This window comes from Xenopus tropicalis, chromosome 4, assembly GCF_000004195.4.
Source record: "Xenopus tropicalis strain Nigerian chromosome 4, UCB_Xtro_10.0, whole genome shotgun sequence".
Taxonomy (NCBI): Eukaryota; Metazoa; Chordata; class Amphibia; order Anura; family Pipidae; genus Xenopus; species Xenopus tropicalis.
This window is the reverse complement of record NC_030680.2, coordinates 151,001,287-151,025,513: the sequence shown is the minus strand read 5'-3', so window position 1 is coordinate 151,025,513 and position 24,227 is coordinate 151,001,287. Positions and strand designations below refer to the sequence as shown.

The 24,227-nt window shown below is 49.2% G+C and overlaps 1 protein-coding gene across 2 annotated transcripts; it reads right to left on the bottom strand.

Annotated features, from left to right (window-relative positions):
• Positions 1-483: 483 nt before the first annotated feature.
• susd3 (sushi domain containing 3) lies at positions 484-23,631 on the bottom strand. Of its 2 annotated transcripts, none has more exons than XM_012960566.3 (5): positions 22,730-23,631; positions 11,797-11,985; positions 10,439-10,586; positions 5,277-5,441; positions 484-1,606 (listed from the first exon to the last, which is right to left on the bottom strand). In XM_012960566.3, the coding sequence occupies exons 1-5, from the start codon at positions 22,809-22,811 to the stop codon at positions 1,408-1,410; spliced, it is 783 nt and encodes a 260-aa protein (XP_012816020.1). In that variant the 5' UTR covers positions 22,812-23,631; the 3' UTR covers positions 484-1,407.
• Between the last annotated feature and the right edge of the window lie 596 nt (positions 23,632-24,227).

The following is a 24,227-nucleotide window of genomic DNA, read 5'->3' as shown; positions in this document are numbered from 1 at the left end:
TGCCCGGTGGCACCACATTGGCCGTGTTGGACTGACTGCCAGACATACACCCCTAGATTTATAGTTTATGAACCCCTAGGCCACCTCACATTAGGCCCCGCCCCCTCCTGCACACGCCCCTCCCCCACTGCCCCTCTGGGCCCCAAGACTGAGGAACTGGTTAAACAAATCTGCTTCTCACCTATTTCCCCAGAGCTCCGGGGAAACCCAAACGCACCGGGACGGCTTGGGGCCCTAGAACTGAAGAAAACCCAAATGCACCGGGACGGCTTGGGGCCCTAGAACTGAAGAAAACCCAAATGCACCGGGACGGCTTGGGGCCCTAGAACTGAAGAAAACCCAAATGCACCGGGACGGCTTGGGGCCCTAGAACTGAAGAAAACCCAAATGCACCGGGACGGCTTGGGGCCCTAGAACTGAAGAAAACCCAAATGCGCCGGGACGGCTTGGGGCCCTAGAACTGAAGAAAACCCAAAAGAAACCGACAAGTGTATAATTTTCATTGCTCAGTAATTATGTGCAAAAATATGCGTTTCTTTATCAAATTAGAAAACTGACAGGAGGGTTCTGTGCGGGTAACGGAACCAATTGCCCCGGGCCCGGGGGGGCGCCGCCCAGAACTTACAGGGACATTCGGAAAAGATTGTGCTGCTCGGAGTTATTGTCCTTTGAGTAGTAGAATGGTCCAACAGAACCAGCACCAGAAATCCCAATCCCCAAACGTACAGCCTGGGAATCGCTGGCAGTGCCCTCTGTGCCCAACCGTCATGGCACCACTGAGCCGCTGTGAGATGAAGTGATTCGGGTTCTGGTAGAACCTCCAGTCCTTCTCTTGTTGGACTTTGGGCCCCGTGTAATTGGTACAAAACCCCGGGAGTCAGAACTCGATTGCACCAGAGATCAGATACAAAAACCCAGTTTGTTATTTATTGCTACGGCAGGTTCTGACCCGACAGCTCAGAGACGGGGGGGGCAAAGGAAACTCCTCAGTGCCAAGTCTGCTGCCCCCAACTCTGAGCCAAGTGCTGGCGCTGATCCAGTTACGCCCCAAAATCAGCTGCCCCTCTAGATACATATAGCCCTCATTGTGCAAAGGGAAACCAACCCCAAGATCTTATTGGTTTTTTCATTTCTCTCTGCATCCAAAAGCGCTGACCCGAAAACTCAGTCTTCCAAGTATCGGAACCTTTTCCTTGGGGGCATTTGGGTTCTTCTGGGCGCCAGTGACTGCGTAGGATCCCTATTGGTTGGTTCCAGAGACTTTTGGCTAATAAGCGGTAAAAGGTCGGATCATGAAACATCACCAATCGGTTGGCACCTGGAAATTCTTCTCTGGTTCCGACCCACAAGAACGTCCCGGCCGCGTGTAAGGCACATAGGTGGCCCCATTGGTACATCGGTTCTGTATCACTCGGGTAATTGGGCCTCAAACCTTCTCATAAACTCCTTATCCCGCCCGTAAACTTCTATAATGTGCCCCCCGCTCACCGTCTGTATGGCAACGCTGCAGCTGGGGGCACCGCGACTGGCAGGCTTTGGGCCGGAACCAGAACATTCTCCTCCGAAGGCAGCGGCGGGCACTTCCCCTGCCCAGACATCGTGGCATCTACGGGCATTAAGACATGAAAGAAAGTGTTTTAAATAAATAATTGAATTAAACATGGAAACAGCGAGGCCGGGGGAAAAGGGGGGCAGTTTGGGGAAAGGGGGGCAGTGCCCAATATACACAGTGTCGGACTGGGACCTCGCGTTGTATATTAACCCCTTAGGATAAGTCACCCTGGAGTCCCCCTCAGACCGTTTCCTGGCTTAATCTTAATCCCTCCCATAGGTCTCCTATTGTGTTACAATCATGTAGCAATTCATAGACATGGGGGTAAAAGTCGAGCTTTTACAACTTTTCCTTGTGACTTTTTTTTTTTGTAAATATTAGACATTTGGGAAAATAAGTTTAGTTAAATTTGAAAATAAAAAAAAAGAGAAATTACTATTTTAGTAAATGTGCCCCTGGCACCAGATATCCAGTGGTGGCCCCTAAAAGTAATGAGCCCCCTAATCTGGCAGGCGTTGCTTGGGAAATGAACCCAAGCAACGAGGACTGCTCATTCTGCTATAATTGGGGCTCATTTATCAACATTGGGCAAATTTGCCCGTGGGCAGTAACCCATAGCAACCAATCGGCAATTTGTTTTTTTCCAGCCAGCTGCAGGTGGAATAATGAGTGCAACAATTTGATAGGTTGCCATGGGTTACCCAATTTTGCCCAGTATTGATAAATGACGCCTATATGTACATGTTTCTGTGTCCAAAGTGATACAATGTATTGGATTCGCTCTGGGCCGTCAGGTGGCTGAGGAAGAGAGACGAGATTCCCAAAGCAATGAATCCTATCTCTTTAATCCACTGACTTACATGTGACAGTGCCATCTAGTGTCAATCAGAGGGAATGCATGTAACATATAGGGATATTATAAGTCACTGAGGAGTTCCTTATAATATATAGTGAATAAAGTGCCCCCTATTGTAACATATAGGGATATTATAAGCCCCCGAGGGGTTCCTTATAATATATAGTGAATAAAGTGCCCCCTATTGTAACATATAGGGATATTATAAGCCCCCGAGGAGTTCCTTATAATATATAGTGAATAAAGTGCCCCCTATTGTAACATATAGGGATATTATAAGCCCCCGAGGAGTTCCTTATAATATATAGTGAATAAAGTGCCCCCTATTGTAACATATAGGGATATTATAAGCCCCCGAGGAGTTCCTTATAATATATAGTGAATAAAGTGCCCCCTATTGTAACATATAGGGATATTATAAGCCCCCGAGGAGTTCCTTATAATATATAGTGAATAAAGTGCCCCCTATTGTAACATATAGGGATATTATAAGCCCCCGAGGAGTTCCTTATAATATATAGTGAATAAAGTGCCCCCTATTGTAACGTATAGGGATATTATAAGCCCCCGAGGGGTTCCTTATAATATATAGTGAATAAAGTGCCCCCTATTGTAACATATAGGGATATTATAAGCCCCTGAGGGGTTCCTTATAATATATAGTGAATAAAGTGCCCCCTATTGTAACATATAGGGATATTATAAGCCCCCGAGGAGTTCCTTATAATATATAGTGAATAAAGTGCCCCCTATTGTAACATATAGGGATATTATAAGCCCCCGAGGAGTTCCTTATAATATATAGTGAATAAAGTGCCCCCTATTGTAACATATAGGGATATTATAAGCCCCCGAGGAGTTCCTTATCATATATATTGAATAAAGTGCCCCCTATTGTAACATATAGGGATATTATAAGTCACAGAGGAGTTCCTTATTATAGTGAATAAAGTTCCCCCTATTGTAAAATATAAGGATATTATAAGTTCCGAAGTCACCTCTGCATTCCATGACCTGTATAAAAGCACGATGCCTTCGGCCTCGTGCTTTTATACAGGTCATGGAACTCCTTGGTGACTTCTAATATCCTCATATTTTACAACAGGGGGCACTTTATTTATTATATTATACAAGTTTCAGTGAGTCATGTGACAGAAATGACATCACTAAGCTCCGATTATAACTGATGACATCACTAAGCACTGTTTATAAGGATATAATTTACAGTTTGGTCCCATAGGGAAATGACCCAACTGTATATTATAATAATAATGATACTTCTCTATGATCTCCCCTGAGACCCAATAATAAAGGAGAAAAAGTGGGATTCTGGATAATTGCTTTTCCAACCCACTGGTGTTCCAAACTTGGGTGCAGGGGAACAATCAAACCCCCCCGCCCCCCCATTCACAACCCAGTGGGGGGATCATGGTTCCTACCCGGGCCCCGGCCCAAACACATCATTGTGATACACGAGGAGGCAAATCCCATTCTCTAAGTCAAGATTCTGCTTTAGGCATAAAAAACACATTAAAAGGGTTTAATTCTCTGTATAATGGGCAGGAGCTAACGAGAAGCAAAGAGCCCAATTATATCACTTAGAACTGTATTTTAGGGAATCAGCCGAGTGTTAATTGCAACCCGAGCACTTAGTGTAATTGTCTCCTGATTCCAATTCCCAGAGAATTATAGAAATATCTCCCTGTGGATTTGGGGGTTTCTTTTGGACAGACCCCAACACAAAGCAGCAGCAATAACAGCAACAAACCCGATACACACGTCCCTTTGTATAAATGCACATTCCCCGGAATCCACCAGACTCCCTGCATCCTTCATCAGTATTCACATCACTCATATCGGTATATACTGGTATTGGTATATATATATTGGTACTGGTATATACACTGGTATTAGTATATATATATTGGTACTGGTGTATACACTGGTATTAGTATATATATATATATATATATATAGGTACTGGTATATACACTGGTATTGGTATATATAAATATTGGTACTGGTATATACACTGGTATTGGTATATATATATTAGTACTGGTGTATACACTGGTATTAGTATATATATATATATATATATAGGTACTGGTATATACACTGGTATTGGTATATATATATATATATATATATATATATATATAGGTACTGGTATATACACTGGTATTGGTATATATATATTGGTACTGGTATATACACTGGTATTGGTATATATATATTGGTACTGGTATATACACTGGTATTAGTATATATATATTGGTACTGGTGTATACACTGGTATTAGTATATATATATATATATATATATAGGTACTGGTATATACACTGGTATTGGTATATATAAATATTGGTACTGGTATATACACTGGTATTGGTATATATATATTGGTACTGGTATATACACTGGTATTAGTATATATATATTGGTACTGGTGTATACACTGGTATTAGTATATATATATATATATATATATATAGGTACTGGTATATACACTGGTATTGGTATATATAAATATTGGTACTGGTATATACACTGGTATTGGTATATATATATTAGTACTGGTGTATACACTGGTATTAGTATATATATATATATATATAGGTACTGGTATATACACTGGTATTGGTATATATATATATATATATATATATATATATATATATATATATATATATAGGTACTGGTATATACACTGGTATTGGTATATATATTGGTACTAGTAGTATTAGTATTTATTACTCTCTGTGCCTCGCAGTAGCCACGTGGGAATTCAGTTCGATGACACCTGGGGGCACAGATTAAAGTTCTGGATGATGGAAACAAGCGGAAGGGATTCTGTCTATTACTCACCTACAGAACCCGTGGTTCTCGTACGCCATACTGATCCATTCCGCCAGCGCAGGCCGGCTGCCATCTTTATTATTGTTATTATTTCTGCCTTTCATCCCAAACTGCTCCGCCGGCACATTCTCCAGCCCCTCACAGTCCAACTGGTGCCACACGACCTTCTCTCTGCTCAGAAACAAGTTGACAAGAGAATAATTGGAACGTGCGTCTGCCGGCGCCTCCATTCCTGCCTGATCCCCCCGGCCCCAACGGCACAAACACCAATTTGCTCTTCCACTTCCCTTACCGGCTCCGGCACTGAGATTCACTGCACTTACTCACAGCCGGGGGGTATTTATGGGGGTTTCATACAACAGCAACAGGTCTGAACCCCTAGAACATTCTAAGCATCAGCTGTGGTCAGGTGGGGCAGATCCGTTATGTACTATATAACTGCCTCCTGAGAGTGCAGGCAGCACAGCAACATCTATAGGGGAATAATAGATATGTAGCAGGTATAGTAGGGAGAGATGGTGCCTATAGTAGCAGTGGGGGGATAATAGCCTCTGGGAAGGGACTGGGGCTGTGGGATAGCAGGTATAGTAGGGAGAGATGGTGCCTATAGTAGCAGTGGGGGGATAATAGCCTCTGGGAAGGGACTGGGGCTGTGGGATAGCAGGTATAGTAGGGAGAGATGGTGCCTATAGTAGCAGTGGGGGGATAATAGCCTCTGGGAAGGGACTGGGGCTGTGGGATAGCAGGTATAGTAGGGAGAGATGGTGCCTATAGTAGCAGTGGGGGGATAATAGCCTCTGGGAAGGGACTGGGGCTGTGGGATAGCAGGTATAGTAGTGAGAGATGGTGCCTATAGTAGCAGTGGGGGGATAATAGCCTCTGGGAAGGGACTGGGGGCTGTGGGATAGCAGGTATAGTAGGGAGAGATGGTGCCTATAGTAGCAGTGGGGGGATAATAGCCTCTGGGAAGGGACTGGGGCTGTGGGATAGCAGGTATAGTAGGGAGAGATGGTGCCTATAGTAGCAGTGGGGGGGGGATAATAGCCTCTGGGAAGGGACTGGGGCTGTGGGATAGCAGGTATAGTAGGGAGAGATGGTGCCTATAGTAGCAGTGGGGGGATAATAGCCTCTGGGAAGGGACTGGGGCTGTGGGATAGCAGGTATAGTAGGGAGAGATGGTGCCTATAGTAGCAGTGGGATAATAGCCTCTGGGAAGGGACTGGGGCTGTGGGATAGCAGGTATAGTAGGGAGAGATGGTGCCTATAGTAGCAGTGGGGGGATAATAGCCTCTGGGAAGGGACTGGGGCTGTGGGATAGCAGGTATAGTAGGGAGAGATGGTGCCTATAGTAGCAGTGGGGGGATAATAGCCTCTGGGAAGGGACTGGGGCTGTGGGATAGCAGGTATAGTAGGGAGAGATGGTGCCTATAGTAGCAGTGGGGGGATAATAGCCTCTGGGAAGGGACTGGGGCTGTGGGATAGCAGGTATAGTAGGGAGAGATGGTGCCTATAGTAGCAGTGGGGGGGGGATAATAGCCTCTGGGAAGGGACTGGGGCTGTGGGATAGCAGGTATAGTAGGGAGAGATGGTGCCTATAGTAGCAGTGGGGGATAATAGCCTCTGGGAAGGGACTGGGGCTGTGGGATAGCAGGTATAGTAGGGAGAGATGGTGCCTATAGTAGCAGTGGGATAATAGCCTCTGGGAAGGGACTGGGGCTGTGGGATAGCAGGTATAGTAGGGAGAGATGGTGCCTATAGTAGCAGTGGGGGGATAATAGCCTCTGGGAAGGGACTGGGGCTGTGGGATAGCAGGTATAGTAGGGAGAGATGGTGCCTATAGTAGCAGTGGGGGGATAATAGCCTCTGGGAAGGGACTGGGGCTGTGGGATAGCAGGTATAGTAGGGAGAGATGGTGCCTATAGTAGCAGTGGGGGGATAATAGCCTCTGGGAAGGGACTGGGGCTGTGGGATTGCAGGTATAGTAGGGAGAGATGGTGCCTATAGTAGCAGTGGGGGGATAATAGCCTCTGGGAAGGGACTGGGGCTGTGGGATAGCAGGTATAGTAGGGAGAGATGGTGCCTATAGTAGCAGTGGGGGGATAATAGCCTCTGGGAAGGGACTGGGGCTGTGGGATAGCAGGTATAGTAGGGAGAGATGGTGCCTATAGAAGCAGTGGGGGGATAATAGCCTCTGGGAAGGGACTGGGGCTGTGGGATAGCAGGTATAGTAGGGAGAGATGGTGCCTATAGTAGCAGTGGGGGGATAATAGCCTCTGGGAAGGGACTGGGGCTGTGGGATAGCAGGTATAGTAGGGAGAGATGGTGCCTATAGTAGCAGTGGGGGGATAATAGCCTCTGGGAAGGGACTGGGGCTGTGGATAGTAGGTATAGTAGGGAGAGATGGTGCCTATAGTAGCAGTGGGGGGATAATAGCCTCTGGGAAGGGACTGGGGCTGTGGGATAGCAGGTATAGTAGGGAGAGATGGTGCCTATAGTAACAGTGGGGGGATAATAGCCTCTGGGAAGGGACTGGGGCTGTGGGATAGCAGGTATAGTAGGGAGAGATGGTGCCTATAGTAGCAGTGGGATAATAGCCTCTGGGAAGGGACTGGGGCTGTGGGATAGCAGGTATAGTAGGGAGAGATGGTGCCTATAGTAGCAGTGGGATAATAGCCTCTGGGAAGGGACTGGGGCTGTGGGATAGCAGGTATAGTAGGGAGAGATGGTGCCTATAGTAGCAGTGGGATAATAGCCTCTGGGAAGGGACTGGGGCTGTGGGATAGCAGGTATAGTAGGGAGAGATGGTGCCTATAGTAGCAGTGGGGGGATAATAGCCTCTGGGAAGGGACTGGGGCTGTGGGATAGCAGGTATAGTAGGGAGAGATGGTGCCTATAGTAGCAGTGGGATAATAGCCTCTGGGAAGGGACTGGGGCTGTGGGATAGCAGGTATAGTAGGGAGAGATGGTGCCTATAGTAGCAGTGGGGGGATAATAGCCTCTGGGAAGGGACTGGGGCTGTGGGATAGCAGGTATAGTAGGGAGAGATGGTGCCTATAGTAACAGTGGGGGGATAATAGCCTCTGGGAAGGGACTGGGGCTGTGGGATAGCAGGTATAGTAGGGAGAGATGGTGCCTATAGTAACAGTGGGGGGATAATAGCCTCTGGGAAGGGACTGGGGCTGTGGGATAGCAGGTATAGTAGGGAGAGATGCTGCCTATAGTAGCAGTGGGGGATAATAGCCTCTGGGAAGGGACTGGGGCTGTGGGATAGCAGGTATAGTAGGGAGAGATGGTGCCTATAGTAACAGTGGGGGGATAATAGCCTCTGGGAAGGGACTGGGGCTGTGGGATAGCAGGTATAGTAGGGAGAGATGGTGCCTATAGTAGCAGTGGGGGGATAATAGCCTCTGGGAAGGGACTGGGGCTGTGGGATAGCAGGTATAGTAGGGAGAGATGGTGCCTATAGTAGCAGTGGGATAATAGCCTCTGGGAAGGGACTGGGGCTGTGGGATAGCAGGTATAGTAGGGAGAGATGGTGCCTATAGTAGCAGTGGGGGATAATAGCCTCTGGGAAGGGACTGGGGCTGTGGGATAGCAGGTATAGTAGCAAATTAAACACATTAGGAAGGCCTTTCAGGTCCCATTTCTTTGCCCAACAAATCCTAAGAAACAACGTTGGACAATACGGATCCCGGTGCCAATGGAGTCGGTTCCCAATGGGGCAGTTAAACACAGGCGAGTATTTCACATACAGGGAAGCTCGGGGTTAATATGGACTTTAGCCGTAGCCAATGTTCCGTTCCCGCCGCGAGGCTCTGCCGCATCCAATTAAAGGCTCCCATGCCCGACACAATCAGTTATCGTTATATTAATAACCTTCCCGCCGGCCCCACTAATAAAGAAGCCGCAGTCGATGGGGTAATAAACGCAATGACCTGCGGCTAATAGCCCTTCCGTCATGGCACATAGTCCCCCCGGGGCTGAAGGTGAATAAATACAGGGCAAGGGCTCTGGGCACAGGAGGTAGGATTTAAAGGAACAGTAACAAAGGGGCACGTGGGCAGTAATAGATTGTTTCAGTAGTGGAAACTCACATCTTGCACAAATTTGCCCCTAAGGGGCAACAGCTATTCATTAGGTGCAGCAATGAGTACACATAGGTGCAATATGCACCCCCGAGTAACAAGTCACCCCATTATGTAGCATTAAGACTATTATTATCCAATGAGATGCCACACTGAGAAGCACTGAAGGGGTTAAATGCAGCGCCAGAGGCTTGTTTTGTCCTGAGTATTTTTATATAAAATTTATATTATAAAACACATTTCGCTCACAGGGCGTCTCCATGGTGATTTGGTGCTGAATCAGCTGAATGGCTGCACTGTTACCTGGGTAGGTGGGGGAGGTATCATTTTATTTTACCCCTTGGAAAGATTCGATTGGCTGCATAAAAGCCCCACATTCTTGCATCTAAATCTTGATAAACTTTCACCTGCAGGGGGCGCTGCAGAGACGCGTGGAGATCAGACCCCCCCGGGGCCGGGGCACAGAGTGGCAGTTATTAAATAAAATATTAGTGCCCTCTGCTACTTTGGGGTGATTGTATCTTTAAGAAATCACAATTTCTATCATTAATGTTTCACAAAAGGTAACTTCTTCATTGCTGGGGGCGCTGTTCTATGGATGTCTCTGCAGTGGAATTTACTGCCACCAAAAGGTGAGAAATGGAACTGCAAGTTATGGGGATGTCTGAGCCTTAATCATTTCTTATCTCATCACGCCGGGTCGGACTGGGCTGTCAGAACACTGGAAAAAAAACATGGTGGACCCCACCAACCCATAGGCGGTAGGTGGGGGTCCGTGGGGGGTGTAGGGTGCCCCCCCAGTTGTGGCAGCCACGGTGGTCCCCACACATCCCAATGCAACCCTGTATGTAACATACAGCAAGGTATGAAAATGGGAGTCGAGCACCCTGTGTCCTGCTGGTTGCGCTGGGAATGTAGTGCACCATTTATATAAGTCCCCCCATTCCACTCCAGCTTTGCAGCATTGCTGAGAGCCCCCCTACTCCGAGCCCAGCCCTTACATTGAGGGGCCGAGGGGCCACCGTACCAACAGCCCAGCTCTTGGGCCATAAACCCGGGGGGGGGCGATTTATTTCCCCTTCTTACCTCTCCGAGCGGCGCCTCTCGTTTTTCTTGACGCAGCTGACGAGACAACACGTTAGGAAAGCCATGGACATGAGCAGGATAATGGCGCAGCTCACTATGGAGGCGATAACGGCGACTTTAAAGCCAAACGTCTCATATCTGGAGATTGCTGGGGCATAGAAAAGGGGTAGAGACTGTATGAGAAGCTGCAAAATCAACTACTGACAGTTACACATAACTATAAACCCAGTGAGAATGAGGAATGAATGGGTATTGGGGAGTTGTATCAGGAGTCAGAACCAGCAGTGCAGGGAAGGGAAAGGGACAGACACAGTGACAGTTACACATAACTATAAACCCAGTGAGAATGAGGAATGAATGGGTATTGGGGAGTTGTATCAGGAGTCAGAACCAGCAGTGCAGGGAAGGGAAAGGGACAGACACAGTGACAGTTACACATAACTATAAACCCAGTGAGAATGAGGAATGAATGGATATTGGGGAGTTGTATCAGGAGTCAGAACCAGCAGTGCAGGGAAGGGAAAGGGACAGACACAGTGACAGTTACACATAACTATAAACCCAGTGAGAATGAGGAATGAATGGGTATTGGGGAGTTGTATCAGGAGTCAGAACCAGCAGTGCAGAGAAGGGAAAGGGACAGGCACAGTGACAGTTACACATAACTATAAACCCAGTGAGAATGAGGAATGAATGAGTATTGGGGAGTTGTATCAGGAGTCAGAACCAGCAGTGCAGGGAAGGGAAAGGGACAGACACAGTGACAGTTACACATAACTATAAACCCAGTGAGAATGAGGGATGAATGGATATTGGGGAGTTGTATCAGGAGTCAGAACCAGCAGTGCAGGGAAGGGAAAGGGACAGACACAGTGACAGTTACACATAACTATAAACCCAGTGAGAATGAGGAATGAATGGATATTGGGGAGTTGTATCAGGAGTCAGAACCAGCAGTGCAGGGAAGGGAAAGGGACAGACACAGTGACAGTTACACATAACTATAAACCCAGTGAGAATGAGGAATGAATGGGTATTGGGGAGTTGTATCAGGAGTCAGAACCAGCAGTGCAGGGAAGGGAAAGGGACAGACACAGTGACAGTTACACATAACTATAAACCCAGTGAGAATGAGGGATGAATGGGTATTGGGGAGTTGTATCAGGAGTCAGAACCAGCAGTGCAGGGAAGGGAAAGGGACAGACACAGTGACAGTTACACATAACTATAAACCCAGTGAGAATGAGGAATGAATGGATATTGGGGAGTTGTATCAGGAGTCAGAACCAGCAGTGCAGAGTATTTTATATGTAGGGTTTATGCTCCAATCACTGCTCAGTAGGAGCGCTGGGCGTTACCTTTACACGTGGGTGCGCCCGAGGTCCATAAGGTGCTGTTCCCTCGCCATACGCAGGTGGAGATCCCCTCTCCCACTAACTGGTACATGGAGGAACACTGGAACATTAGGACGGTGCCAACGGAGGAGCCGTTCCCATAGACGATGTGCAGGGTGCCCGATTCTGGAGGCGACATCTTCTTACACTGACCTGAGAGGGGGCACACGAGACAGGGAGGGTCTGAATATTCACATTCTCATCTCTGGTCCCTGGTGGGTCGGTGGCGCCCCCTGTACCGCTGCGCTCTCTCTTTCACTCTCTCTCTATATATATATATATATATAATATACAGTCGGGTCATTTCCCTATGGGAACAAACTGTAAATTATATCCTTATAAACGGTGCTTAGTGATGTCATCAGTTATAATCAGAGCTTAATGATGTCATTTCTGTCACATGACTCACTGAAACTTGTATATTATAATAAATAATGTGCCCCCTGTTGTAAAATATAAGGATATTAGAAGTCACCTCGGAGTTCCATGACCTGTATAAAAGCACGAGGCCGAAGGGGGTACTTTATTCCCTATATATATATATATATATATATATATACACACATATATCCTTATATACAGTCCTTAGTCAAATGTCAAAATATTATATTATACACCCCCAGAATGAATACGTAACCAACAGAATCTCCCCAAACTGGAATATATATATCAGTAAATATTGCCCTTTTACATCCTTTCCCTTGAGCCGCCATTTAGTGATGGGCTGTGTGCTCCCTCAGAGATCAGCTGACAGGAAGTGATGCAGCTCTAACTGTAACAGGAAGTAGTGTGGGAGCAAAAGGCAGAACTCTGCCCATTCATTGGCTGATGGGGCCTAGCATGTATGTGTGCCTTGGCTTGTTTGTGTGCACTGTGACTCCTTTGGTCCCAGCGGGGACCCCGGGGCAGCTCATTAGGGGCAGATTGATCAAATGTGGGTTTAGAGCAAGTCATTGCAAGGAAACCGCCCCTTTAACTCCAAGTCGGATAATAAATATTTATAATAAACAAAAAAAAGTGGCGGATCAAGTGCAGATTTTTACGTTTCGGTTCCTACGGTAACCGCAAGGCTAAGGTAGTAACTGCTGTTGCCCCTAGCAACCTGTTTAAAGTTGAACACCTGAATAAGAGGGATTTCGGTTGCTGTGATGGGAATACTGAGTTATAAAGGGCACATAGAACTGATAGAGATCATTCATATGGGGTTAAATTTGGGCTAAAAATGATTGTAAATTAAAAAAACGACGCCATTATAGGAGCTAGCCAATCACAGCTCAGTCTGAGCATCCTATTGGCATCTCATTCGCTTGATCCAAGAATGACACTCTAATAGTTCCGCCACATCAGAAAGGGCCCCACTTGGTCACCTGATCACCTGTGTGGCCCTACTCTGGGTGAGGATGGAGTTGGGGGAGTGGCCAAAACCTCCAGGGAGGAGCCTACAAACCTCAGGGCATCTCTGTAAGTTGGTTAGTGGCACATTCAGACCAAGGCGGCAGGATTGCGCACAGAGTTCCAGTTCCACCCAGTGATGCAGCAGAGCCCCCCGTTACCCGGCAGAGCCCCCCGTTACCCGGCAGAGCCCCCCGTTACCCGGCAGAGCCCCCCGTTACCCGGCAGAGCCCCCCGTTACCCGGCAGAGCCCCCCGTTACCCAGCAGAGCCCCCCATTACCCGGCAGAGCCCCCCATTACCCGGCAGAGCCCCCGTTACCCGGCAGAGCCCCCGTTACCCGGCAGAGCCCCCCGTTACCCAGCAGAGCCCCCCGTTACCCGGCAGAGCCCCCCGTTACCCGGCAGAGCCCCCCGTTACCCGGCAGAGCCCCCCGTTACCCAGCAGAGCCCCCCATTACCCAACAGAGCCCCCCGTTACCCGGCAGAGCCCCCCATTACCCAGCAGAGCCCCCCTTTACCCAGCAGAGCCCCCCGTTACCCGGCTATAAATGTGCCGGCGGCAGAGGATTTTCCCACAATAACCAACACAAAGAGGCCGGTGCATTTGGAACGAAGCCGCAGCAAATTGCCTGTGACGGATCCGGCGATAAAAAATGCATCAAAGCGGCGACTTTGTCGTAATTAATATTCAGAAACATCGTCTCTCTGCTAAATGTCATTGGGGATTGTGATTGTATTACACGGGCGGCCAAGCGGGGCCCATCAGTCTGGCGCATTAAATGCACCCCCAGTCCCAGGGTCATTAGTTATTGTGACTTACGTAAAGGGGAATTGCACCCCACAATAGGACTGCACCCCAAAAGAACCTTAGATTTCAGGAATAAGAACCTTAGATTCAGAATAGATTTTTGCTCCTTCATTTATTCTGGTTTAAGAATTACTGACCCCCATAGTGTTTGCTCCCTGCCCCTTCCCTATAAGCCCTATAAGGAATCTAGCCCCTCCCACTCCTTGTGTCACAGACTCCCTGTCCCTTCCCTATAAGCTGCCATCTGAGGATTCTAGCTCCACCCACTCCTTGTGTCACAGCCTCCCTGCCCCTTCCCAATAAGCCCTATAAGGAATCTAGCCCCTCCCACTCCTTGAGTCACAGACTCCCTGTCCCTTCCCTATAAGCTGCCATCTGAGGATTCTAGCTCCACCCACTCCTTGTGTCACAGCCTCCCTGCCCCTTCCCTATAAGCTGCCATCTGAGGATTCTAGCCCCACCCACTACTTGAGTCACAGACTCCCTGCCCCTTCCCTATAAGCTGCCATCTGAGGATTCTAGCTCCACCCACTCCTTGTGTCACAGCCTCCCTGCCCCATCCCTATTAGCTGCCATCTGAGGATTCTAGCTCCACCCACTCCTTGTGTCACAGCCTCCCTGCCCCTTCCCTATAAGCTGCCATCTGAGGATTCTAGCCCCACCTACTACTTGAGTCACAGACTCCCTGCCCCTTCCCTATAAGCTGCCATCTGAGGATTCTAGCTCCACCCACTCCTTGTGCCACAGACTCCCAGCCCTTTCCCTATAAGCTTCCATCAGAGGATTTCAGCCCCACCCACTACTTGAATCAGACTCCCTGCCCCTTCCCTATAAGCTGCCATCATAGGATTCTAGCCCCACCCACTACTTGAGTCACAGACTCCCGGCCCCTTCCCTATAGACTGCCACCAGATGATTCTAGGCCCACCCACTACTTGAGTCACAGACTCCCGGCCCCTTCCCTATAAACTGCCCCAGAGGATTCTAGCCCCACCCACTACTTGAGTCACAGACTCCCTGCCCCCTCCCTATAAACTGCCACCAGAGGATTCTAGCCCCACCCACTACTTGAGTCACAGACTCCCTACTTCGTCCCTATAAGCTGCCACCAGAGGATTCTAGCCCCACCCCCTACAGACTTCCTGACCCTTCCTGACTTTACCTTTACAGGTAAAGTGCCATCAAACACTTGTAGTACCGCTAGTGCCCCCTCTGGAAACACAGGGTGAATTACTACTTAGTTAGCAGGGCCTCCCCCACAGGGGGCCTAACTATTAACCCAGTGGTCCCTGGGGCCCCTGGGTGCCAAAAAGTAAAAAGGGCCCTAATTGGAGAAAAAATTGACTTCTCTTTGGGCACTAGTTACGTTCTAATAAAATGGACTTTTCTCTTTACATACAGTATGTCCCTTATAACCTGAATTTGCCCTGAATATAGGGTTAATATAATAATATAAACCCACCCTGGGGTGTACCTGCACCCCAACAGCCACAATTCCCAGCTTTATCCTGCCCCAAACAAACCCGGGGGGGGGGGGGGGGGGGCACTCTGTATGTTACTGTGTATATACTGTATATTGGGGCCCCCCAGCTCCCTGTGACAAGGGCCCCATATATCAGGGCATTTACACGGGTTTGTGTGAGTAATTGCACTGAGCAGGCGGGGGCGCCACTCGGCTGAACAATAGGAGAGGGGGAAGCTCATTGGTTCTGTGACAGTGACAGGCGTTAGAACCCAAATAGGAACAAAACATCCATTTGGCACCGGGAGATAAAGGGAGAAATGGAGCCGACTCAGCAGTTATTGCGCCGTTACAGGGGACTCATCTCCATTGCAAATCAGCAGGAACACAAAGCAAGAAATCACTGCTTCCCGGTGCCTAGGGGACCCCCAGCCAGATGTAGTAGCTCAGGTTGAATAAAGACACAGACCCATCATTACAATACATTATGCAAAGCCGGCCAAATGCCTAACGATATTTCTACTTAAATTACACCTGAAGGTGCTATTGGGTAATAATATCACCCCCAATACTAGGTTTTAGCACTCGGGGAGCCCCTTTATACAGATTACACTATACAGAAATTAAAATAGAATTAACCCCAATAAGAACCAAATCATTTTTAGTTGTTTTGCCAATCACACTTTTAAATTATCGTTTCAAGATAAGCCGGGTCCTATGGTAATGAAAAGATCTTTTAAAAACTGAGAGTGGGAAACGGAGACGGCACAACTCTTTAGCCTGGGGAACGTACCCCATTATTCTGCCAGGGGTCTCCATTTCCTACTCTACGTGTTCTTTGGGACAGCGCCATACGCCCCGGGGATGACAGTTATATACCCAAGGATTTAGAAATGTTGGGGTAACAGTCACCCCGCTATAGTTCCAGGGGTACCCAGGGCACAAATAAGCACTCACCCCAAATCCCCCCCTAACTGGCCTTCAGGCTGGGCCCCCTTAGCCCATAACAAGGTTACAGATATATAGAAACATTGGGGTAACAGTCACCCTGCTATAGTTCCAGGGGTACCCAGGGCACAAATAAGCACTCACCCCAAATCCCCCCCTAACTGGCCTTCAAGCTGGGCCCCCTTAGCCCATAACAAGGTTACAGATATATAGAAACATTGGGGTAACAGTCACCCCGCTATAATTCCAGGGGTACCCAGGGCACAAATAAGCACTTACCCCAAATCCCCCCCTAACTGGCCTTCAGGCTGGGCCCCCTTAGCCCATAACAAGGTTACAGATATATAGAAACATTGGGGTAACAGTCACCCCGCTATAGTTCCAGGGGTCCCCAATAAGCAATGGATATTGGGAAGCTGCTGAGAGTAATATTTATTGCTTTATGCAGTAAGTTCCCCTTTAATAAATGGCGCTGGCAGTGAGACTGATGAGGCGCCTGTGAGATTTCTGGGGAAGTCGGCAGTTGCAGCCTCGTTAGTTAAAGCCATGAATAATTTCAGTTCGTTAGGGACCCACAACTTGACTCGTACAGTTTGGGATAATTGTAACATTTATCAGGGAAGAGCAGAGGAGTCTCGCCGCGGATGTTGCCAATGTATCTCGGGTGACGCTCGCCATTTAGTTTAACCCTTTCCTGCCTGGCGACACCTTGCGCCGTAGCGGGAAATATTCTCTTTTTAGACGCTTTGTAAATTTGATTTACTGAGTGTTTTCTTAAAGGTAATGAAGCAGTTATTGGGTAATATATCATGGCGACTTTATTCGCTGCACGATGCGCTGCAAAAATTACCCGTCGCATTTGTTTGTGCCAGTTAGCGGAGGGGCGGCAGTTACACTGTGCCCGGCTGGCAGAACTGATTAACCCCGAGGAGCTTGGCCCAAAGAGTCTGTTAATGAGACACAAGGCCGGACGTCACAGCGATGGGTCTCGATAAGCTCAGAGTCTGTAATGGGGGGAGATTCAATACTTTTTCCCACCACCCCCCACACCGGCCCCCTCACCCAAACTTTCCCATCTTGCCCTACTGTCTCCATCTTGCCCTACTGTCCCCATCTTGCCCTACTGTCTCCATCTTGCTCTACTGTCCCCATCTTGCCCTACTGTCCCCATCTTGTCCTACTGTCCCCATCTTGTCCTACTGTCTCCTTCTTGCCCTTCTGTCTCCATCTTGTCCTACTGTCTCCATCTTGTCCTACTGTCTCCATCTTGCCCTACTGTCTCCATCTTGCCCTACTGTCTCCATCTTGTCCTACTGTCTCCATCTTGCCCTACTGTCTCCATCTTGCCCTACTGTCTCCATCTTGCCCTACTGTCTCCATCTTGCCCTACTGTCTCCATCTTGTCCTACTGTCTCCATCTTGTCCTACTGTCTCCATCTTGCCCTACTTTCCCCATCTTGCCCTACTGTCTCCATCTTGCCCTACTGTCTCCATCTTGTTCTACTGTCTCCATCTTGCCCTACTGTCTCCATCTTGTCCTACTGTCTCCATCTTGCCCTACTGTCTCCATCTTGTCCTACTGTCTCCATCTTGCCCTACTGTCTCCATCTTGCCCTACTTGCCATCCCACACCCCCCACCCAAACCAGCCTGGACACAACAAATATCCCTTTGCAACAGACAGAGAAAGAGAGGGACCTTGGCAAACATTTCTATAGGGCCCAACAGATTATAAAGTAGGCCTGTAACTTATATGCCTTTAACAGAACCAAAAGTGAAGAGAAGAGAGTGAGAATGAGGAATGAATGGATATTGGGGAGTTGTATCAGGAGTCAGAACCAGCAGTGCAGGGAAGGGAAAGGGACAGACACAGTGACAGTTACACATAACTATAAACCCAGTGAGAATGAGGGATGAATGGATATTGGGGAGTTGTATCAGGAGTCAGAACCAGCAGTGCAGAGAAAAGAATGAGGAATGAATGGGTATTGGGGAGTTGCTTAGAATTAGATTTCCTTTTATTAGACAAAAATTACCAGTTTTTGGGTTCAGATCCCCCAGACACCTGTTCCCTTTCCCACATTTCACACTTTGCTTATTGGCGGGAGGTCACTCAGAGATAAGTGGTACCTGCCCAGGTGTAATGGTTCCCAGACGTTGCAGAAATACCCTATAATCTACTCCTATAGGGAAGAACCAACCCCCCCCCCCCAAGTGACCAGTCATGTTTCTGCAAGGTCGGTGGGAAAGGGGTGATTAACAGAAAGGGGGTGCAAAGTTGGTTTCATTCCCACAGCCCCCCATATCCCTGTGTCACACCCAGATCCTGTATATTGGGAAAATGCCTAAAATGAGATTTTTTTGGGGGGTGCAGTACCCCCCTTAAGCTGCCCATACACATCAAGATTCAGGTAATAATTTCACATTAACCAATCATTTCACAGAGAAACACTACTCCCCTGTGTGAGGCTTCTCAGCTCAGCACTCTCAGAATCCTGGGGGGGGGGGGGGGGGGGTAACAAGTGGCATCTGAGGGAGCTGTGCCCAATACTGACACTTATGGGTAAACACAAGAAATTAAATATTCACTAATGTGCCGACACTTACTGTTCCCTTATCTCATTCTACTGGGGGGGGGGGGGGGGGGGCTGTACTGCTGGGAATGAACCCCTCTATTCTTATAACAGTAACTAGAATCCCAGCCATAAAGCAGGGCAGGACTGCCGCTTACAATGGGGGGATCAGATAGGATCTGTGCCACTGTGACAGAAAGCTCTGTTATACAGATAGCTAGAATCTCAGCCATAAAGCAGGGCAGGACTGCTGCTTACAATGGGGGGATCAGATAGGATCTGTGCCACTGTGACAGAATGCTCTGTTATACAGATAGCTAGAATCTCAGCCATAAAGCAGGGCAGGACTGCTGCTTACAATGGGGGGGATCAGATAGGATCTGTGCCACTGTGACAGAATGTTCTGTTATACAGATAGCTAGAATCTCAGCCATAAAGCAGGGCAGGGCTGCTGCTTACAATGGGGGGATCAGATAGGATCTGTGCCACTGTGACAGAATGTTCTGTTATACAGATAGCTAGAATCTCAGCCATAAAGCAGGGCAGGACTGCTGCTTACAATGGGGGGGATCAGATAGGATCTGTGCCACTGTGACAGAATGCTCTGTTATACAGATAGCTAGAATCTCAGCCATAAAGCAGGGCAGGACTGCTGCTTACAATGGGGGGGGGATCAGATAGGATCTGTGCCACTATGACAGAATGCTCTGTTATACAGATAGCTAGAATCTCAGCCATAAAGCAGGGCAGGACTGCTGCTTACAATGGGGGGGATCAGATAGGATCTGTGCCACTGTGACAGAATGCTCTGTTATACAGATAGCTAGAATCTCAGCCATAAAGCAGGGCAGGACTGCTGCTTACAATAAGGGATCAGATAGGATCTGTGCCACTGTGACAGAATGCTCTGTTATACAGATAGCTAGAATCTCAGCCATAAAGCAGGGCAGGACTGCTGCTTACAATGGGGGGATCAGATAGGATCTGTGCCACTGTGACAGAATGCTCTGTTATACAGATAGCTAGAATCTCAGCCATAAAGCAGGGCAGGACTGCTGTTTTGTGAAGGAAAGACAAAAGAACTAACTGAACATTCTTCATTAAGTAATTCTGTGTTTATCTTGACAAACAACATTACACACAGTTTCAGGGTAAGTGACACTGCAGCCACATAAACACGTAACAGGCTTAACTTTCCCTTTAATGAGATGGAATGTGTGGGGCCGGGAATCACATTTGCATGAATTATTAACTAAAGTGCCCATTTATACATTCCAGTATATATGAACCAATCCATTTCTGCCCTGCTGGGAACCCCCCCCCGGGGGGGCGACTTATTGAGCTGAGAGTCTTTAATCAGGAGAGAGAGCCAGACGGATGGAGCCACTGTCATTGGCTGAGATACTGGCCGGACCCTCAGTCTCCTGTGCGGCAGGTTATGGGGCAATAGGGCAGCCCCTCACTCTCCCCTGCCCACAGCTTCCCGGGACTTACAGACTCAGTGATACATTGGGGGTGGGGAGGAAAGGGGATCTCACCATCAGCATAGGAAGGGGTTCCTTACTGTAAGGGCAGTCAGGTTATGGGGTTCCCTACACAGAGAGGGGGAATGAGTGATTCATTGGGGGTGGGGAGGAAAGGGGATCTCACCATCAGCATAGGAAGGGGTTCCTTACTGTAAGGGCAGTCAGGTTATGGGGTTCCCTACCAAGAGAGGGGGAATGAGTGATACATTGGGGGTGGGGAGGAAAGGGGATCTCACCATCAGCATAGGAAGGGGTTCCTTACTGTAAGGGCAGTCAGGTTATGGGGTTCCCTACCAAGAGAGGGGAAATGAGTGATTCATTGGGGGTGGGGAGGAAAGGGGATCTCACCATCAGCATAGGAAGGGGTTCCTTACTGTAAGGGCAGTCAGGTTATGGGGTTCCCTACCAAGAGAGGGGGAATGAGTGATACATTGGGGGTGGGGAGGAAAGGGGATCTCACCATCAGCATAGGAAGGGGTTCCTTACTGTAAGGGCAGTCAGGTTATGGGGTTCCCTACCAAGAGAGGGGAAATGAGTGATTCATTGGGGGTGGGGAGGAAAGGGGATCTCACCATCAGCATAGGAAGGGTTTCCTTACTGTAAGGGCAGTCAGGTTATGGGGTTCCCTACCAAGAGAGGGGGAATGAGTGATACATTGGGGGTGGGGAGGAAAGGGGATCTCACCATCAGCATAGGAAGGGGTTCCTTACTGTAAGGGCAGTCAGGAATAGGCATAGTTGACAATTGGCCCCACAATGCTATTTAGTAATATCTGAGGGACCTGAGGGCCAGTTGGCAGGAAGGGGGGGGGGGGCGGCAGTTCTACCTCTCAAAAACAAAGAGAGAGACGAGTATCCGAATGATCCTGGTTCTGAATGGAATGGGCCCCTGGTACCACATAAGCTCCGCCCTCTCACAGGACTAACTGCTCCTCTCATTACAGCACCTTGATCTGTCAATGAATCTTCTTCCCCTTCGGGCCCCTTCTTTTTGTCTCAGTTAAACCCCCTGTGCCCAATGACTGCCCCCACTGTGCCCAATAACTGCCCACCCCCTGTGCCCAATGACTGCCCCCACTGTGCCCAATAACTGCCCACCCCCCTGTGCCCAATGACTGCCCCCCGTGCCCAATAACTGCCCACCCCCTGTGCCCAATGACTGCCCACCCCCTGTGCCCAATGACTGCCCACCCCCTGTGCCCAATGACTGCCCCCACTGTGCCCAATAACTGCCCACCCCCCTGTGCCCAATGACTGCCCCCCGTGCCCAATAACTGCCCACCCCCTGTGCCCAATGACTGCCCACCCCACTGTGCCCAATCACTGCCCACCACCTGTGCCCAATGACTGCCCCCCCTGTGCCCAATAACTGCCCACCCCCCTGTGCCCAATCACTGCCCACCACCTGTGCCCAATGACTGCCCACCTCCTGTGCCCAATAACTGCCCACTCCCCTGTGCCCAATAACCACCCACCCCAGTGCCCAATAACTGCCCACCCCCCTGTGCCCAATGACTGCCCAACCCAGTGCCCAATAACTGTCCACCCCCCAGTACCCAATAACTGCCCACCCCCCTGTGCCCAATAACTGCCCACCCCCCTGGGCCCAATAACTGCCCACCCCCCTGGGCCCAATGACTGCCCACCCCCTGTGCCCAATGACTGCCCGCCCCCTGTGCCCAATGACTGCCCACCCCCCTGTGCCCAATGACTGCCCACCCCCCTGTGCCCTAATGGTACCTTGTTCCTTGCATGCAGGATACACAGGGTCCCATACAATATGTATCAGCCCCCCCCCCCATGCTTGGGGCACAATTATAATTATCTCCTTATCAATGGGACTGGGGGGAGAAGGAAATGTGCCCAGCAGAACTGCCCTGGCAAAGTCACCCACCCAGCCTAGGAAGCGGCAGGTACCCCCTTCAGTCAAATAAAGGATAACTCTGCACACAGACTGGGTTGCACCGGGGGTTAAAGGACGGAATCCTGACTATCGGTAAAGGGGGGGTTATTCTAAGCATTCATAGTGGAAGGGGTTAAAAAAGACTAAGTTTTCAAAAAGATTGTCCGTTTAAATCTACATTTAACCCTTTATTGAGGGAAGGAGACCCCCTGGCAGTGTTCTATAAGGATCCCACTGGGACAGGCAGGTGGGGCTCCTTCTCAGGTGACTGTCGGGGCCCCGTTACCTGCTCTGTACAAGTTGTCTCTCCCCTCAGTAACCGGGACGTTCCGGGACAGGTCCAACACCGAGGCAGTGGCCGGCTGCATGGTCAGAACCGCCGCCAGTCGCTCCTCATTCAGCAGCAGCGACAGCGATAGAGAGAGTGGAGCTGCCCGTGTGCTGATCCCCGGCCCTGGCAGAGCCCTAAGCAGCCGTCAGACTCCTTCCCGACTGCACAATGACCGGAGCGACAGTCTGGCCCGCATCTCCCCCCGCTGTCGCATTCGTCTGTATGTGAATTGGGCAGAAGTGAAACAGTCGCGAAGTCTGAGCAGCTCAGTCTGAACCGACAGTGCTGCAGGGAAACTGCTCAGCCGCGCCCTCTAGCGCTCCCCAACCGGTACTGCAGCCTGCTCGCCGCTCTCCCACCGACTAAAGGGCAAGCAAAACCAAATGTCTCCGTGTGGGAATATAATTATCTGTTTCCCTGCACTCGTACAGACTGTGCGTCTGAAGCGTCACTACAAGTCATAGAAATAAAATGGCGTGTAGCAGAAACTGGCATAGAGGGCCGGCAGTCACACAGCAGGTAAGCTCCATAGAATACAATGGGCTCCTAGGAATGAGGCAAATGCCATTCATGACTCTCTGCCCAAAGCCACAATGAAACCTCTCGTATAAAGGAGAACAAATGTTGCCAGGAGACAGTTCGCTGGAAGGTGCTGGTTAGAGACAACATGGACTTTATGAGGTTACTGGCCCTTTAAAATTGTTTGGGGTTGGGCTGCCCCCCCCCCTCCTTCTTCTTGGGATTCTGTGAATGTGCCACTGTAATAACTTGCCCTGGCACAGTTACCCCAGCGCAGGGATCCATTAAATCTGCCCTAGGGAATATCACCCCCCATGTTAATCCAGATTACTGCTGCCCTAGGGCAAAGGGGTTGGTGATTTGGGGTAAAATAAATACCCCCAGGCCCCCAGTCATTGCTGCTTCCAGCCCCCCATGCTATAAAATAACTCCGCCCCATGCTATAAAATAACTCCGCCCCATGCTGCAAGATAACTCCGCCCCCCATGCTCTAAAATAATTAAAGACATATTCATTTCTAGACCTTGTTACATTAATGCCCCTGAGCCCGGGCCCTCGGAGCAAAGTCTGTTTAGGGCCCCAATAAAGTTCTGCATTAGGTTGGACCTAGACCCACAATCCTTCAGCAGCCACTGGGTCTGCCCCCCCCCTGTCTGTCACACACCAACTGCCATCTTACCTTTCTACCCTCCCCATGGCAGTGCCACCCTGTGCCTACAAGCAATGCCCCCCCCTGTAGGGAAGTCTGTGACCTCTGGAGGTTTGACCTTTGCTATGGAGACGGGACAAAGGGTCACAGTTCTGCCCCCATTTCTGCTGTTTATTGTCCACCTGTCAGCTCATAAAGTCGCATGGGGCGTGCGGTGCCCTCTATTGGCTCTGATGGGATTAACCCCGGGGTGAGGGGTAAGTACTGTAGGGACTCACTGGCACT